Raw genomic sequence first — 19,908 nt, forward strand, 5'->3', positions numbered from 1 at the left:
TGTTGGTATTTATTACAAGGGGAATGGAATATAAAAGGATGGAAGTTTTACCGTATCTGTACAAGAACTAACTTGGTGAGACCAAATCTGGAGGACTGGATACAGTTTGGCTTTCGTTATTTATAAAAGTATATAATTGCATGAGAAGCAGTTCGACGAAGATTCATTGGATTCATTCCTGGGATGGAAGGTTTCTCTTGTGAACAAAGGTTGAATAGGTTGGGCCTATGCCCATTGGAATTTAGAAGAATGAAAGGTGATCTTATTGAAACATATAAGATCCTGAGGGATTTTGGTGGGGTGGAAACCGAGAGGATGCTTCCACTTGTGGGAGAGACTAGAACCAAGGGGCACAGTTCACGAATTAGAGGTTTACCGTTCAAGATGGAAATAAGGGTGGTTAGTATGTGGAATGCTTTTCCCAGAAAGCAGTGGAGGTCTTGAATTTATTCAAGGCAGAGTTAGACAGATTTTTGAGTCAGGTTTATGAGGGCGGCAGATGACAAAGTGAAATTGAGATCGCAGCCAGATCAGGCCTGATCTTATCGAATAGTGGAACAGACTTGAAGGGCTGAATGGCCTACCCTGTTCCTTTTTTTTTCCCAGTTAAGGGGCAATTTAGCATGGCCAATCCACCTACCTTGCACATCTTTTGGGATGTGGGGGTGAGACCCATGCAGACACGGAGCCTACTCCTGCTCCTTATGTCCCCACATTTGATTTGCTGGACTGCAATTTTTAGAATATTGATTGATATCTGGTGGGGTCAGACTTCCAGCTTGTTTATTTTTGAAAGAAAATTCTGAACTGAGAAATCAGAATTTTGAGGATATCATACAGAAAGGCAGTCATTTATTGATCTGCTACTTGGATAGTTTCCTTTTGATTAAACCTGAGGGGCCTCCTGAACTGTAGTCGTTCTGAAGCAAGTTTATGGATGCTTGTGTTTAGTGGCGTTCTGGAGGAATATAGAATAAATATTACAGTTCATCATAATATACACCAGGAATTATTTTAGAAGTTGAAGCTTCCTATATAATGACTTGCCAATGTTTTGATCCAGCCTAGTTGGTGGTGTCTATAAGATCTAGACTACTGCGTGCAGTTTGATTATCAGATTCAAAAAAGGATATAGTGACATTGAAAAGGGTGCAGGGAAGATTTACACGGTGATATCCTATTTCACGGAATGATTGGCAGGCTGGGTCACTTTTCTCTTGAAGAAAGAAAGCTGAGGAAGGGTGACCTCAAAAAAAATTTTGTTGGTGTGATTTCTGCTGGGTGGCACAGCACATTTTCACTCCAAATCTTTCCTTTTTCAACTCATTAATTATGCATCAACAAGAAGCTCATCAAATCTCGTGGTGGGGCGAGCAGAACCGTAACCTCATAGGGTTGAAGGTCATGGCGCCATATTTAAATGGCGCCCCGATCCGTGAGTAGTCTTCCTGAGTTCAGGAAATGACTTAGAGTGGCCTCGACAGGGCGTTCCTCACCGAGGCCAAAAAAATGACCAAGTGCCGATGAATGGCAGGGTCTTGGCGCTGCAGACACTGAGAAACATCCAGCTAAACACACTGTTCAGCAGACTTTAACTCAAGTCCATTGAATCGTGCCCTACAGCACAAAAGTCTGTTCTTTGTGAATATTGTATGTATTTATCACAATCCAATGGTGGAGTCTTTTCACGCACGTGCACTTTCAATGGCCTTTATGACTGTAAGGTTTAGGTTAAAATATTATTCATCATCGAGAACCAAAGCCATTGATGTCTCCCTGTGGTGTTATTTTGTTTCCGCTTTTAAGACTGGATATTACTCTTTTATTAGTTCCCTATCTCCTTCTGCATGATGCTGAACGATGGAAGTTGGTTCCACTTGGTCACATTTGAAATATCTGCTGGACAGGAACGAGTGTGTGATGTCCGAGGTGTGTGCTCATCCTGATGATGCCGTCTAACTATCTGTGAGGATGTTACTTTTCTCCTGAACGGATACCTGGCGTTGCTTGACAGAATCCCTCTGTTACATCACAGAATGCCAATCAGTTTGGATTTTATTCCATGACTGTGTAATCAGTACCTTAGGGTTTATAGGAAATATTGAACTTTGTGAGCTGGACAATGTGGAGGACTGTTATAGTATGAAAGCAATACCCCGGCACAGCTGATTGGGCCACGTCTCTCCCAGATGCAAAGGCAATGCAGATCATAAACTTGGATGACTTTGAACGCAGGGCAATGAGTGTTTGTCAATAATCACATGATTGTCCTGCTGAAACACTGAGTACAATGCGAACATAACTTGCAGGTTTGTGTCCATGCGGTCATGTGACATCACTGCGTCCTGTTGTCCAATGGCATCTGGGGCTGCATATCAAGATGCAGTCTCTGCATTAATCATGCATGAGACCTGCCGTTTGGAGAAATGTTGCTGTCCAGGAATTGCTTTGACTTCAGATGGTCAAGCAAAAAATATTGATGAGTGTTTTTCCTATTGGAGCCGCTTTGCTAAGCTCCTATCATACTGGCACGAGTGCAATGATGAATGCAATTGCATTTCTGCCTCTTGAAGGCTGCCATTGCTAGTGACTTTTCCACACCATGATTGAAAGGACTGCACTATGTGTAGTTGCTTAATAGTGAGTGTTGTGGAGTGCCTATCCCATTACATAGTGGCCGTATGCTCCCCAGGGTATTGTGCCTTCCAGTGATGACCCCCTCATTAGGGTTAACCATGACCTCCATAATAATTTTGAGATTGATGACCTTTTGTGAGATGTTGGAGATGACATTGAAGGTCTCACTGTCTCTCCTACATCAATGCGTCATGAGAAGTACACTCATACCAGCTTGCCTACAGCTTATTTCTCCTGGAATTTTGAAGCTGCAGGGTTGTTACAGGCACATCGTCAGCGTTGTGCCTGTGTAATTGAATCCTCATGTGGCTTGCCTGAATCCGTGCCTTCTTTTTAATCACATCCACTTCAATGTCCTCCTCCTCCGAGGCGATGTGTAGCTTCTCCCTGTCAGCATGTGGTAAATCATCCTCCCTTTGCAGTACTAGGTTGTGCAGGGCGCAGCAAACAACAATGATACAGGACATTCTCTGTGGTGAGTATTTGATTGATCAAACATCTGAAACACATCTTTAAGAGGTAAGTAGCCTGCTCTGTTAAGGACCATGTGGCAGCATAGTATCTCTCCTCAGGTGCACTCTGTAGGTGATGAATGAACATCACAAGAATTAGTTTTGTCTTTACACCTTATTACCGAGGAGCTAATCCTCTATGTGCCGAGGACCCTCAAGGATCTGTGGCACCTATAAGTGACTCCTGAGTACCTAGCACAACCATGCACGATCTTCTTTCTGTGAATTCAGCTGGATGCTTCGAGAGCGAAATCCTTTTCTATTAATGAATCTCACAGGCTGCTGCCTGGGAGCTCTCAAAGCCACATGTGTGTAGTTGATGGCACCCTGCACTTATAGGATGGCACCCTGCACTTATAGAAAGCCTGCAATCACAGCGAATCCAACAGCTCTGGTAGCCTGGCTTGCATCATCTATGCTGAACTGCACGTAACGATGAGTTTTATTGAAAAGGCATTAGTCATTATGTGTCATTGAATGTGAGATTTCGCAGTGGAACCCAGTGAAGCCCTGGAAGGATCCACTAGCAAATGCAATGGTAACCTTAACGGTAACCGGCATTGGATGGCCTCCTAATTCATGTGACACGAGTTCCAATGGAGAATGTGAGAAATGTAAGCTACTACATCTTCAGATAAGTGAAGGTGTCAGCGACACTGTCTTTCACTCATCCCCATTTGTCAGCTGCATCTCCTATAGATACCAATTATCTTTTTGGATTTCGGCCCTCCTCATCAGCATCTTCGTCTTCTTACGGCCCCACTAGCTCTTGTTCCTCAGGGTGGTGGTCTTTCTTTGAGCTATGCCAAACAGCGGGGTCCCTTTTCTCCTCACTCGCATCAAAGTTATCAAGAAGGCAGTGTTCCCTGCAATCTGCATTTCCCCACTCCTTTTATCTTTGGACGAATAGGTTTGAGATAAAATTTCACCCTCTTTTTGAATACTATCCCTCCATCTCCAAGCCAGGAAGCCAGTGTGAAGCCTTTGACCTGCCCTCAGACTAGACATGACATCTCTAGGCCACCTCTTGCAGGTAAAGCGCATCCTGGAGTGTCCACAGTTGACTGAGCATCCCCCTCTCACTTGGGTACACAGAGGGTCTTGATCAGGGTGAATACTCCCTTATGTTGTAACCTGCAGTCAGCCTATTGTTGTCAGCTTGTCTCCATTAGCCTAGACACTAGTTTGTAGTGTGCATGTAGCTTCTGTCCAAAGCCATTGCTTTTGATTGTTTGATCCTCCTTTCCTTTTTACATGCCTCTATCAGGAACAGATGCCAATCAGACCAACTCAAATGTAGCCCCAAAACTTTATAGATTCTCGCATGAATGTGCACCACTAGTAAAGGAGCAATATTCCTCAAATGGACATGTAACCCCTGAAACCAGTACTCAGCTGACCCTTGTTCGCCACGTCTTGAGCAGATAATTAATGGGGTGCCCCTTCAATCGACCCAAAATAGTAGTTGTGAACTCCTCCCACATACGTTAAGACCCTCCCATATCGTTTGTTTCAAGCTTGTTTTTCCAACTGTGCATTATTAAGTAAAAGCGAGGATGCTACGCCTATCTTTGAGTGCGACCAACACCTTCCAACCTCCGCCTGTCATTCGTGGCCTCAGCCCCGGATAGTCTGTTCAATATGCCCCCAACAACATGGCCTCAGCCCTAAGACAGTCTCTGACTCCTCCTTCGGGAGTCTTATAACTCTTGCCCCAGGAGAGTCTTTCACTACTCGCTCTGTTCCCTGACCCACACCCCCAACATTCCTGCCTCTGTCACCTCCCTCCCCCAAAATAGTCTTGCTTCCATTTTCCCCTTCCCTGCTGGTCTTGCCTCCCATGCCCAGCCTTGGCACAGCTTATGAAACATGCACCCAAAATCTCACTGTAATGCTCTTGAAAATAGAGCGGTAGGGAAAGCAGCATCTACATACCTCATCGTTATTAATGAAGTGAAGCTCACCAGGGTGCACGGCAGTTGTATATAGTTGACAAACAGATTGTTTAATTATCCGCTGGTGGGGTGCTTAATTTGGAGGCCTAACATAATTCCGGCCAGTGGGTCACAGCCCGTGTGGAGTTTGCACATTTTCCCCGTGTTTGCGTGGGTTTCGCCCCCACAACCCAAAGATGTGCAGGCTAGGTGGATTGGCCATGCTAAATTGCCCCTTAATTGGAAAAAATTAATTGGGTACACTAAATTTATTTTAAAAAAGAAGAAAAAAAAAAGAATACACTCCAAAAAATCTGGGAAAAGTAGTGCAGTAAATAGGGACTCAGAATTAACTTGATTGTATAGATTTTATTTAAAGAAATGCATGGGCTTTAAATTAAATGCACAGGAGAAACTAAGATGGTGCAGCAACAACCAAAAGTGTTCTTAAATATTTTAGTAACAGCTGCTCTGTACCAGACTTGTAACTGCATTTAAAAAAGTAACATAAAATACTGTGAAGAAGCAACCAAGTTTTGTGTATCAAATATACTTTTTGTATCCCACAGCTATAAGATTGCAGTACATGCAATTAAGTTAATAACAGATTTAAGTGCAGTTCCCAAGAGCCAATTTGACCGCTGCTGTCTTAGACCATTCCTCAATTCAGTATTTAGGTTTTTTGGTAACATAGCAGAACATTGAAAGCAACCATTACCCAGAACAGCACTTGGTAGATGCTGGTTTTGATCAGTGTTGGCCAGACAGCTCACAGTGTAGATTAAAGTACGTAAACACGCTGCATGGAAGAGTTTATACCAAAGCTGTATATAATTAACTCAGTTGGATTTTTCATAGAATAAATGAGTTGGATGAGTGTCTAGTCATTCCTCGTGATGGGGAACCATGTGTTCCTCGTGATGGGGAACCATGCCTCCTATATAATGGCCACTGCACTTCCATGGGTTTGTTTTTAACATTGATGCTCCTGTTAATGTGTTTTTTTATTTATTTGTGGCATGTGAGTCGCTGGCAAGACCATTATTTATTGACCATCCGTGGGTTTGTTTTTAACATTGATGCTCCTGTTAATGTGTTTTTTAATTCATTTGTGGCATGTGAGTCGCTGGCAAGACCAGTATTTATTGACCATCCGTAATTGCCCTTGAGAAGGTGGTGGTGAGCCGGCTTAAACAGCTAGAGTCGTGTGTTGTAGGTACTTCCACAGTGCTGTCGGGGAGAGAGTTACAGGATCTTGACCCCCTCAATAATGATGTAATGGTGATATATTTCCAAGACCGATTGGTGTGTGACTTGGAGGGGAAATCGCAAGTGGTGCGATTGGATAATTGTGTAAGGTGTAAACCTCAGTTCTCAGTGTATGCTCCCAACAAGCATTGTTTCACTCCAGGAGCACTGAAGGTGAAAATATGCCCATGAAGGTGAAGCCCTTTGAGACATTTGAGAGGAGATTATAAATACCAGCGTTAACTTTATTGGATGCTTACATACTTTTACACAATATTAGGAGACAAATTCACACAGTATTCCCGAGGTGGAACTGGTATTTGTGATGATGTGTGTGGGAATACTAGAATAACATGTGTGCCATCTACTGATAATTTGAAGTTGTTTACACTCTTTTTTAAAAAAATGGAATGAAGAATAAACAACAAAATGGAACTTCAATTCAACAAAAAAAATGAAGATATTACCAACTTGGGAATTAGAATGGCCCTATTAAAATCAAAAGTTGTGGTATTTTCCATAAAGTTTGGTTAATCCACATTTGAAAAGGGCCCTATTTGCTGAAATATCCAATGAGCTTTCATTCTCATACGTATTGTTTGAATGTAGTGCCTTAATATCACAGCACTGAAATGGCCTATCACTTGTATGTTGTGTGTTAAACAACCAGATAAAGTTGAACACTCCAACCTACCATTGACAGGTATGAATTTGATCAGTGTTCAGTTGACTGAAGTGGGATACTGAAGCAATGATGTCACAAACTGTAAAACATAATGGATGAAGTTATGTGAAATATTCAGACTGTATCTGCTTAAAATGCAGTTACAGATTCTTTTTCAAGTCTATTATGTCTGGAAAGAGCATTTTGAAACAAGTAATGCTAGTGAAATACTGGGACTAACAGGTCTAGCATGGGTAGTGATGGCCTCCATTTGAAGTTCTAAATGAAGACTTATACATTGGAGTTGCCTGGTTTGTATGATTTATTTTTCTCACTATAGAACATTGTTGCTGGTACACTGCACAAACTATATGAGGGAGGTGTTAAACATCACAGTGGAGTGAATATGGGTTCTAGGTTCACTACCAATATAATAACTCAAGTTTCACTGGCAAAAAATAGCTTACTAATTCTACCAATATCGTAAAACCCAACTGAGTAAAATTATGTCCAGCACTTGGAAGTTTGCTATTTCAGTCCGTGTGTTATGCTATGCATTATGGAGAGTAATGGACCCAATTACCCTGAAAGAAGTTTAAAGGAACACCTGTTTCCCAAGAGCTAAGGTGAGAGAGATCTGTGAAGCTGAATCTCCAAGCACATTGGTATTTGAGCTTTAAGCTCCCCTGGAGTTTCTGGGGCCTTCCCAAAGACACATCCTGGAATTGCCCATCCAACTGTTTCCATGAAAGCTAAGTGGGAAGGAATGTTCCTGCCTCATTTTTCTACAGCTTTTCCTGTGATGCATTCAAAAACAGCTCTTGTCCCCTACTCGCCTCTCGCACTGGTGGGTTGGAGAAAGGTAGGCCAATGGTGGTTAAGTTCCTGTGATGCCTTTAGGGATGTTAGGCCAGGAGTAGGCAAGAGGCCTTCCAAGTTGCTACTCCCAACAGTAGCCAGAAGATCCTGACTGCGACTTCTTTTTTATGATTAGAGATCCTGCCCACTTCCCCACACAACATCCAACCTCTGAGCGACTGAGCCAGAATATTTCACTGAAGCAAATACAACCAGCTTCAGCTGTGCTCAGCATGTCCAGCGCCCCACGCTGGCAAAACCTGCTCAATTGTGGCGCAGGAATATTGATTGCAGTGAGGGTTGTTGTGACAACATGTTTACCTAAGGATAACAGAACTGACTGCATTACCCAAGTACTGCTTGCATTAATTTTAATACCGTACTGTGCAATTTTAGTACACTTTGAAAAAGCAACTGAAAGTACTGAGTTACGGAGGTCCTGATTTAAGGACACAGATTGTGCATATCTTTATTTAAACTCCACTCAAATGCTGTGAATTGCAGTGATGTTTACAGTTGGCCATTAATGTTCAATTCTTTGTTAAAACCTTACTTTTCTTAATAGAAACTTCTGACTTGTAGGTTTCCTGTGCATTTTAGCGTCAATGGGTAATAGTATCTGTCCCATTGCATTTTGAGGTCATTAATGTCAGAGGCTGACAACAAAAGTGATTCTGACCATTGTTTCATTCTACTATTACATAATATACATACTGTGTCCTATATAATTAGTTGATTTAAATTAAAACCTAGATTTTTTGAGAGATGAGTAATATTCCTTTAAATATTAGTCAATCTAGACACCTGATCATCCATTATGAAGGCTTGATACTCGGGAGCAAATGCTTGAACATGTTATGTATTCGGGTTGGGGCGGGGGGGATTTTTCCCACTTCATAATGTTCCTCCGCCTAATGTCCTGGCCAAGAACTATCAAGACCTTGTCACCAGTGTGCTGTTTGACCTTCACACTGCAATTTACCAGCAATCCGTCAGCAAGTGAGCATCTTAAGCCATTCAGAATTGGATCACAGGAAGTGGCGTTGAATCTAGTGGAGGACCCTGAGATACATGAGACATATTTTTGTTCCTTCCAGGTGCTGATGCAATGTGCTTGCATCCGGCTGTACAGTTTTATTGTGGTGTATTTAATCCATGATTTACATCTTTCCTCAGAAAATGTGCTGGGGACCCAAATCAAAATTGTTTTGTTGTTTTCAAGTTCTAACCCTTCCTTTCTCCCTCCCCCACAGTGCATTCACCTCCCCAACCGTCCCCAGATTTTGACTATTGGGCAGGGACGTAGTTAGTTCATGAGCAAGCAAAGATCTTGCAGTTTTCAACCACGTGCAAATTATTAGCTGGCTTTTCCTCCAATTCACCTCAACACGGCGACTCCACATAGTCATTTTCAAAACGGGGCCTTGAGCGACGGATAACAATAACACGGGGCGTCATGCAATCCTCCCGCCGGTGTAATATGTTCCAGATCAACATGGCTGCTGAAAGTGTTGATAAGAGACAGGCTCCAATGTCCAGATAACACGACCAAGAGAGATGAGTATAGGGACCAATTCGGTAGAATGTCACCAGTCCAATCACCAACACAAAACCTAATGGTAACAAATAAAAATTATAACAATGCTTATCAGAATAGGAAGTACCTGTACCATCAAACACAATCTATTAGAGAAGAATCAGAAATTACAGCACTGGGGAAGCCATTTGTTGCATTGTGCCCGAACTGCTGCTAATTCGTCAGTTATATTTGAAAATGTATTTCATGGAAGTTGAACCACCCTCTTTATTCCTGTGGTGATGATCAACAGTCTGTGCTCTCTTATTACCAATTTCTCAGCCAATAGAAACAACCTTTCACTGAAACTACTTTTAGAGTCTTTCATAATTTTGAAAGTCTCTTAGTCTTTGATCTTCTCTGGTCCAATAAAAAAAGTCTCAATTTATCAAGCCTTTATTCATATCAGTAAACTCTAACTTCTGCTAGCATTCCAGTGAGTCTCTGTTGTACCCTTTCACTGGCTCCACTGGTTTGGTTGGAATCCAATGCGGTCTTCTGCACTCTTTATATTTTTTAAAACATGGAAACAGTTACTTTTTCAACCATGCACTACCAACATCAACAGTTTTCTGTTGTGGAGCTGGGGCTCATTCCTGACCTTGGGTAATGCTGTAACCTTTGACGTACCAGTGTAATTTTATCTGGCTCCCAGACCTCAGCTGGGGAATGCATCTGCTTGGAGGTATGGACATCTGCGGCATCTGGTGAAGGCCTACCTCAGCATAGAGTGGCAGGTGGCCTGAGTGCTCGGGGCCTAAAGGGTGCGGCAGTCAAATATCCTGTGATATCCTCAACACTGCTGGCTGCTCACCATCTTGCCAATAGTTGAGGATGGACACAAGAATTTTTGGCATCCAGTATTGCCATGCGCAACTGATGGAAATCATGTTGCATTACATATTTTATCACTTAAATATTGTTAATATGCCTCTGCCCACTGATTTCAATTTGGGTTTGTACAGTTATTGGACATTTTCAACCCAGTCTTCTCTTATTGAAGCTTGAGCTTTAATTTAGATGACTGTCGACCCATTCTGGTTCTTGGTTGACAGGTATCCTGTACAGGAACTGACTCCCATGACAAGTCCTCATGGTCTCCCATCCCAATATATCTCCTTTCCCACTTCAGCAGTCAGGCTATACGTGGCCATAAGCAGCTCAGGCTGCTTATTAGAATGCTAAGGATCATATTGTTTCAGTGTGGTCTGCATCAAGTTCTAACTTGGTGGAAAGATACTTCCATAATCTCGGATCAGCTCATAATTGTCTTGGAGGTGAGAGAAGGAGCTTCTGCCAGTCATGGGTTGCTTTTCCATTGGCTAATACTGCCATCAACAGAAGGTGTAGCATCATGCCTTTTGGCAACCAATTATTCAGTCAGTTTCCTTCAGATCAGTGGCGTAAGGGGATAAGTTTCAAAGTGAACTTATTGTAGATATTGTTTTCACAGATCTAAACTGTGCTTATAATTATAAGTTCCTATGTATTTTCTGTTGCAATCTAGTCAATCTGAAACCACAACAATTGTCTTTACTTTTCCTTTCCTCTGTGATTCTGCTTTCCCTAGATTACCTAAATCCTTGCTAGTATTCTTTGCATATATGCTACCTCCTTTAGTGTGTGGGTTGTGGTCCAGTTTGGATATTTATTGATGCATCCCTCCTTTTATTCACTGAGCCTCTTTGCTGTTTCTTAGTGGAACAATTATTCATCAGGTGACGGCAGGAAATCAACATTGGAGCTTCCACCACAGAGCCCAAAATAAAATTATTCATTTGAGGCGAGTCATTTCCCTTCACAGGCCCTTTGCGTGAACTCCAATAACGAGAAATACAAATGACACACATTCCCAGATCCTAATAGCACCATATGGTCAGACTGCACTTACCAGATCAGGGTGGACAACTTGTCATGACAACAGAAGGTAGCAAAGGGGCAGCCCATTGCTGTCAGATTGAACAAAAAGACAATTTTGCTCAGCAAGGCAGATTTTACATAACTAGCCATCCAGTGAAAAACAAAGCCGTATTGCAGTTGTGACTTGCCCATGAAGTAGCTGAATAATCAGAGGCCATTCAGCCCGTCTTATCTGTGCAAGAGCAAATCAGCTACTCCCTCACCCTTTCCCCATAACCCTGCATTTTTTTCTCTTCAAGTACTTATCTAATTACCTTTTGAAAATCACAATTGAATTTGCCTCCACTGCACTCTCGGCCTGTGTACTCTGGATCCTAACCACTGGCTGCATAAAGGTTTTTCTGTTATTTCTTCAGCCAATCATTTTAAATCGGTGTCCTCAGATCCTTGACCATTTTGCCAATGAGAAAATGTATTCTATACTCTGCCCAAATCCTTCATGATTTTGAACACTTCTATCAAATCTCTCAACCATCTCCCAAGGAGATCAAATAACCCCAGTTTCTCCAAAATATCTTCATAACTAACATCTCACATCCCCAGACCCATTCTCCGAAACCTTTTCTTGGCCCTCTTAAATGCCTTCACATTCTTCCTAAAGTGCAGTCTCAGAATTGGACACAGCACTCCATTTATACTTCATACTGCCGATTTCTAAAACCCAAGATTTCATATACCTTTTTCCTAACCAGTGTTTTCTCAGGTTTCATTATAACATCCTTGCTTTTGTACTCAATGCCATAAACTCCTTGATCCATTATGTAACCAATCACTTTGTCGATGTACCATTTGTCAATGTTCTCTGTTGATTATTATTTTGTCTACTATGTATGTACTGTGTACGTTCCCTCGGCCGCAGAAAAATACTTTTCATTGTACTTCAGTACATGTGACAATAAATCAAATCAAATCAAATAAATTTAGAGGACCCAATTATTTGGTTTTCATTTAAGGGGCAATTTAGCGTGGCCAATCCACCTACCCTGCATATCTTTGGGTTGTGGGGGTGAGACCCATGCAGACACGGGGAGAACGTGCAAACTCCACACAGACCGTGAACCGGGGCCGGGATTGAACCCGGGTCTTCGGTGCCAGGAGGCAGCAGTGCTAAACCACTGCGCCACCGTGCTACTCTTCCTTTATGCTTTTTAAAAAATATTTTTATTGAGGCATTTATTTTATACATTTTAACAGAATAAACCACATACCAAGAAAAAGAAAACCCAGCCAACATGGCTTTCATAAACAACACCCCAGCCCTCCCCATAAGCTTTTAAAATAACTTTACTGGGGAGCATAGGTTTAAGGTGCGAGGGGCAAGGTTTAGAGGAGATGTACGAGGCAAGTATTTTTACACAGAGGGTAGTGGGTGCCTGGAACTCGCTGGCGGAGGAGGTGATGGAAGCAGGGACGATAGTGACATTTAAGGACATCTTGACAAATACATGAATAGGATGGGAATAGAGGGATACGGACCCAGGAAGTGTAGAAGATTTTAGTTTAGACGGGCAGCATGGTCGGCATAGGCTTGGAGGGCCGAAGGGTCTGTTCCGGTGCTGTACTTTTCTTTGTTCTTTGTTCTCAATCTGTCCTGCCACCTTCAGAAATTTGTGCACATCTCCTTCCACATTCTCCCTGTTCCTGCACCCCATTTAGAATTGTATCCTTTATTTTTAATTGCCTATCTTTGTTCTTCCCACCAAAACGTACCACTTCACAGTTCTCTGCATTAAATTTCATCTGCCATGTGTCCACTCATTCCACCAGCCTGGCTATGTCCTCTTGAAGTCCATCATTACTCTCACAGCTCACAATACTTTCAAGTTTTGTGTCATCTGCAAATTTTGAAATTATGCTCTGTACACCCAAGTCTAGAGCTTTGATATGGATCAAGAAAAGCAGTGGTCCTAGTACCAATCCCTGGGAACCCCTAATAGATACCTTCCTGCAATCTAAAATTCGACCACAAACTGATCTGTTTCCTGTCAACTTCATATCCATGTTGCCATTATCCTTGTATTCCATGGGCTTAAAATTTGGTACAAGCTTATTATGTGTCAACTTGTGAAATGCCTTTTGGAAGTTCACATGGGTGGCATCAATCGCATTATGCTCATCAACCCTTGTTTTTTTTAAATTCATTTTTAGGGATGTGGGCTTCGCTGGCTAGGCCAGAATTTGTGTCCATCCTTAATTGCCCTTGAGAAAGATTATTATTATTATTATAAAAGAAGATGGCGGTGAGCTGCTTTCTTGAACCACTGCAGTCCATGTGGTGTAGGTACACCCACTGTGCTATAAGGTAGGGAGTTCCAGTATTTTGACCCAGTGACACTGAAGGAATGGCGGTATATTTCCAAATCAGGACGGTGAATGACTTGGAGGGGAACGTCCAGATGATAGTGTTCCCATGTATCCGCTGCCCTTTTCCTTCTAGATGGTAGTGGTTGTGCGTTTGGAAGGTGCTGCCTAAGGAGTGCTGGTGAGTTCCTGCAGTGTATCTTGTAGATGGTACACACTGCTGCTACTGTGCATCGGTGGTGGAGGGAGTGAATGTTTGTGGAAGAGATGCCAATCAAGCAGGCTGCTTTGTCCTGTATGGCGTTGGAGTTGCACTCATCCAGAGACGTGGGGAGCTTTCCATCACACTCCTGACTTGTACCTTTGTAGATAGTGGACAGGCCTTGGGGAGTCAGGAGGTGAACTACTCACCACAGGATGCCTAACCTCTGAACTGCTCTTGTAGCCACAGTATTAATATTGCTAGTCCAGTTCAGTTTCTGTTCAATGGTAACCCTCAGGACGTTGACAGTGGGGGATTCATGATGGTAATACCATTGAATATTATGGGGCAATGGTTTGATTCTCTCTTATTCGTGATGGTCATTGCCTGGCACTTGTGTGGAGCAAATGTTATTTGCAACGTCTCAGCTCAAGCCTGGATATTGGCCAGGTCTTTGTGTTTGCACGTGGACTGCTTCAGTGTCTGAGGAGTCACGAATGATGCTGAACATTGTGCAATCATCAGTGAACATCCCCACCTCTGTTGGAAGGAAGATCATTGATGAAGATGGTTGGGCCTAGGACACGACCCTGAGGAATTCCTGTAGTGATGTTCCAGGACTGAGATGACTGACCTCCAACAACACAACCATCCTCCCACGTGCTAGGTATGACTCCAACCAGTGGAGAGTTTCCCCCGATTCCAATCAGCTCCAGTTTTGCTCACGCTCCTTGATGCCTCGATCGAATGCTGCCTTGATGTCCTGGGCAGTTACTCTCACCTCGCCCTTGGAGTTCAACCGGACATCGCGAACAATCGTCAGGCAGAAATGTTCCCTCCCAATCGGGGAACACTTCAGCAGTCAAGGGCCTTCAGCCTGTGATCTTCGGGTAAGTGTTCTCCAAGGCCTTCAGGACGCGCGACAATGCAGAATTGCCGAACAGAAACTGATAGCCAAGTTCCGCACACATGAGTACGGCCTCAACCGGGACCTTGGATTCATGTCGCATTACATTCACCCCCCACCACCTGGCCTGGGCTTGCGAAATCCTACCAACTGTCTTGGCCTGAGACAATTCACACCTCTTTAACCTGTGATTAGCCCTCTCTCCAGTTGCTCCATTTGGACCTGTAAAGACTTAATTACCTGCAAAGACTCTCATTCAAAGTATTGACTTTGTCTATATATGTGTTTCTGGGCCCACCTCTTCATTCACCTGAGGATGGAGCTGCGCTCCGAAAGCTAGTGATTCGAAACAAGCCTGTTGTGCTTTAATCTGGTGTTGTAAGACTTCTTACTTTGCCCACCCCAGTCCTACGTAGGCATCTCCACATCATCCTCAATATTGTCATGAACAGATGCATCTGTGGCAGGCAGGTTGGTGAGTATGAGCTCTAGTATGTTTTTCCCTCTTGTTGGTTCCCTCACCACCTGTCACAGATGCATTCTAGCAGCTGTATCCTTTAGGGCTTGGTCAGTAGTGGTGCTACCGAGCCACTTTTGATGATGGACAGTGAAGTCCCCAGACTACATTCTGTGCCATTGTCACCAACCGTGTTTCCTCCAAGTGGTGTTCAACATGGAGGAGTACTGATTCATCAGCTGACGGTGGACGGTACGTGGTAATCAGCAGGAGGCTTCCTTGTCCATTTTTGACCTGAAGCCATGAGGGCTGTATACCACTCTTGACTGTATACCACTATGCTGCCACCTCTGCTGTCCTGCTGGTGGGACATACCCAGGGATGGCGATAGTGGCACCTGGGATGTTATCTGTAAGGTCTAACTATGTCAGGCTGTTGCTTGACTAGCTCTCCCAATTTTGGCACAAGTCCCCAGATGTTGTTAAGGAGGACATTGCAGGTTCGACAGGGCTGGATTTGCCATTGTCCCTTCCAGTGCCCAGGTCAATGCTGGGTGGTCCATCCGGTTTCTTTCCTTTTTATTGACTTGTACGGGTTTGATACAACTGAGTGGCTTGCTAGGCCATTTAGGTCAACCACATTTCTGTGGATCTAGAGTCACATGTACGCCAGACCAGTGAAGACTACAGATTTCTTTCACTAAAGGGCCTTCGTGATACAGCTGGATTTTGTACGACAATGGTTTCATGATCATCATTGTACTTTTAATTCAGGGTACATGGGGACATAGGAACAGGAGTAGGCCATTCAGCCCCTCAAGCCTGTCCCGCCATTTAACGAGATTGTGGCTGATCTGTGGGCTAACTCCATATACCTGCCTTTGGCTCTTGTCCCTTAATATCTTTGCTTAACAAAAATCTATCCATCTCAGATTTAAATTGAACAACTGTTCTAGCATCAACTGCTGTTTGTGGGAGGGAGTTCCAAACCCCTACCACCCTTTCAGTCAAGAAGTGCTTCCTAACATCTCTCCTGAACGGTCTATCTCTAATTTTTAGACTATGACCGCTAGTTTTAGGATCTCCATTACTTTATCTGCCCTGTCTTTCCCTGTTAATATCTTTAATGAAGAGATATTTATGGGATTCAATTTCAATCAACTGCCGTGGCAGGATTCAAACGCTGGGTCTCTGGATCACCAATCTAGTGACAATACCACTATGCCACACCTCTCCCTCTTCAATAAAACTCAAAGTGAGTTAAACACAATTTACCTTTAATTTAGTTATGGACTTCTAGATATAGAATGTACAACACAGAAGCAAGTAATTCAGCCCAACAGGTCTATGTTGGTATTTCTGCTCCACACAAGGCTCCTCCACCATTCATAATATAACTATGTCCAGCATTTTCTTTTATTGCTTTCTCCTCCATGTGCCTATCTAGTTCAACCACTCCATATGGTACTGAGTTCCACATTTTCACCACTATCTGGGTAAATTCTCCCAGTGAGCCAGAGAAGACCCAGACAGAGTGAGACACAGCAAAGAGTGAGTTTGGGAATTTGAAGGTAGGTGGGAATTGAATTGAATTCAATCGGTAAGACTGTTCCTTTTTGAATTTCAGGAGTTTAAATTAATCTAGAATTGTGCAGTGAAGGTTAACAAGGGCTGCCCCACCCACTCACATAACTGGTTGGCAGTTAAGTGTCAGTCACCTTAATCTACTTTGATCTAAAAGCAGGTGGGGGGGCGGGAAAGAGTTAACTCACACCAATTTAAAAGAGCAACTTGTAACTCACTCCCAGTGAGTTCTCCCAGTGAGCCAGAGAAGACACAGCCAGAGTGAGACACAGCAAAGAGTGAGTTTGGGAATTTGAAGCTAGGTGGGGAGGAGGTGCTTTTTATCCCTGGTAAGTGACTGGTAAGTAATTTTTCTCTTCATTGCCTAATTTATTTATTCTTTCGTTTTTTGGAATTGTAATGGAATTGTATAAGTTAACCTAAGTTTTAAGACATGGCAGGTGATCCCAGACCCATGTCATGCTCCTCATGTGTGATGTGGGAGCTCAGGGACATGTCCACTGTCCCTAGCTCCTTCACGTGCAAGAAGTGTGTCCAGTTGCAGCTCCTGTTCGACCGCTTGTCAGCTATGGAGCTGCGGATGGACTCACTTTGGAGCATCCGCGATGCTGAGGGCGTCGTGGATAGCACGTTTAGCGAGTTGGTCATACCGCAGGTGAAAGTTACTGAGGGAGATAGAAAATGGGTCACCAAAAGACAGAGCAAGAGTCGGAAGGCAGTGCAGGTGTCCCCTGCGGTCATCTCCCTGCAAAACAGATATACCGCTTTGAATACTGTTGAGGGAGATGGCTCACCAGGGGAAGGCAGCAGCAGCCAGGTTCATGGCACTGTGGCTGGCTCTGCTGCGCAGCAGGGCAGGAAGAAGAATGGCAGGGCTATAGTGATAGGGGACTCAATCGTAAGAGGAATAGACAGGCGGTTCTGTGGACGCAATAGAGTCTCCAGGATGGTATGTTGCCTCCTGGTGCAAGGGTCAAGGATGTCTCGGAGCGGCTGCAGGACATTCTGGGGAGGGGATGGGGGGGGACGGGGACAGCCAGCTGTCGTGGTGCACATAGGCACCAACGATATATGTAAAAAACGGGACAAGGTCCTACAAGCTGAATTCGGGGAGTTAGGAGTTAAACTAAAAAGTAGGACCTCAAAGGTAGTAATCTCAGGATTGCTACCAGTGCCACGGGCTAGTCAGAGTAGGAATGTCAGGATAAATAGGATGAATGGGTGGCTCGAGAGATGGTGCAAGAGGGAGAGATTCAGATCCCTGGGGCATTGGAACCGGTTCTGGGGGAGATGGGACCAGTACAAACCGGACGGTCTGCACCTGGGCAGGACTGGAACCGATGTCCTGGGGGGGGGGGGGTGTTTGCTAGAGCTGTTGGGAAGGTTTAAATTAATGTGGCAGGGGGTTGGGAACCGATGCAGGAAGTCGGAAGGTAGTAAAACAGGGACAGAAACTAAAGGCAGTAAGGGGGAAAGTGTAAGGCAGAGAAGCCATAGTCAAAAATCAAAAAGGGCGACAGTACAAGGTACAGTGACTGAGGGGAGCTCAGTGAATAGGCCCAGTAATGCTAAAAGGAATAAAACGGGAAGTAAAAACATAAATGGTAAGCGACGCGGCAGGTTGTTACATGAAGATATGGGTTCAACGACAAGGAAAATTAGGAGAAAAGTTAAGAGGAAATATAACTTAGGAGAGATTACTGATCGAGGTGTTAATATTCAAAGCAGAGGTATTAAAGCCAACATAAGTGTACTTTACCTGCATGCTCGTAGTATTCGGAATAAGGTAAATGAGTTGATGGCGCAAATCATCGTGAATGACTATGATTTAGTGGCCATTACTTAAACCTGGTTAAAGGAAGGTCACGACTGGAAGTTAAATATCCGAGGGTATCAAACTATTCGGAAGGACAGAGTGGATGGTAAGGGAGGTGGTGTAGCTCTGTTATTTAAGGATGACTCTGGGCAATAGTAATGGATGACATCGGTGCTATGCAGGATAAGGTTGAATCCATTTGGGTGGAAATCAGGAATAGTAAGGTGAAAAAGTCACTGATAGGAGTAGTCTGTAGGCCACCAAATCGTAACATTATGGTGGGGTAGGCAATAAACAAAACAATAATTGATGCATGTAGAAATGGTACAGCAGTTATCATGGGGGATCTTAATCTACATATCAATTGGCTTAACCAGGTTGGTCAAGGCAGCCTTGAAGAGGAGTTTATAGAATGTATCCGCAATACTTTCCTAGAACAGTATGTAATGGAACCTACGAGGGAACAAGCGGTCCTAGATCTGGTCCTGTGTAATGAGACCGGATTGATTAATGATCTCATAGTTAGGGATCCTCTCGGAAGGAGCGATCACAATATGGTTGAATTTAAAATACAGATGGAGGGTGAGAAGGTAAAATCAAGCACTAGTGTTTTGTGCTTAAACAAAGGAGATCACAATCGGATGAGAGAAGAACAAGCTAAGGTAGACTGGGAGCAAAGACTTTATGGTGAAACAGTTGACGAACAGTTGAGGACCTTCCAAGCGATTTTTCATAGTGCTCAGCAAAGGTTTATACCAACAAAAAGGAAGGACGGTAGAAAGAGGGAAAATCGACCGTGGATATCTAAGGAAATAAGGGAGAGTATCAAATTGAAGGAAAAAGCATACAAAGTGGCAAAGATTAGTGGAAGACTAGAGGACTGGGAAATCTTTAGGGGGCAATAGAAAGCTACTAAAAAACCTATAAAGAAGAGTAAGATAGATTATGAGAGTAAACTTGCTCAGAATATAAAAACAGATAGTAAAAGTTTCTACAAATACATAAAACAAAAAAGAGTGGCTAAGGTAAATATTGGTCCTTTAGAGGATGAGAAGGGAGATTTAATAATGGGAGATGAGGAACTGAACAGGTTTTTTGGGTCGGTCTTCACAATGGAAGACACAAATAACATGCCAGTGACTGATGGAAATAGGGCTATGACAGGGGAGGACCTTGAGATGATTGTTATCACTAAGGAGGTAGTGACGGGCAAGCCAATGGGGCTAAAGGTAGATAAGTCTCTTGGCCCTGATGGAATACATCCAAGAGTGCTAAAAGAGATGGTTAGGGAAA

General features: G+C 43.4%; 2 protein-coding genes across 4 annotated transcripts in view; one reads left to right on the forward strand and one right to left on the reverse strand.

The window, feature by feature from the left end:
* The window catches only part of ift140 (intraflagellar transport 140 homolog (Chlamydomonas)), a 183,065-nt gene that overhangs the window by 64,373 nt on the left and 98,784 nt on the right, over positions 1-19,908 (forward strand). The window contains 2 exon segments of the mRNA XM_072481370.1: positions 2,410-2,434; positions 19,359-19,389. Of these exon segments, the coding sequence (XP_072337471.1) occupies positions 2,410-2,434; positions 19,359-19,389 (56 nt within the window).
* tmem204 (transmembrane protein 204) overlaps positions 5,433-19,908 on the reverse strand; it is a 50,719-nt gene continuing 36,243 nt past the window's right edge. For 2 of the 3 annotated variants that reach the window (XM_072481368.1, XM_072481366.1), the window contains exon 4: positions 5,433-9,466. In XM_072481368.1, coding sequence (XP_072337469.1) covers positions 9,237-9,466 — 230 coding nt within the window. In that variant the 3' untranslated portion in view covers positions 5,433-9,236. The remainder of the gene's footprint in view (positions 9,467-19,908) is intronic. The other variant, XM_072481369.1, reaches the window with a different exon arrangement.

The sequence above is a fragment of the Scyliorhinus torazame genome, chromosome 17 (genome assembly GCF_047496885.1).
Source record: "Scyliorhinus torazame isolate Kashiwa2021f chromosome 17, sScyTor2.1, whole genome shotgun sequence".
In the NCBI taxonomy this organism is placed as follows: Eukaryota; Metazoa; Chordata; class Chondrichthyes; order Carcharhiniformes; family Scyliorhinidae; genus Scyliorhinus; species Scyliorhinus torazame.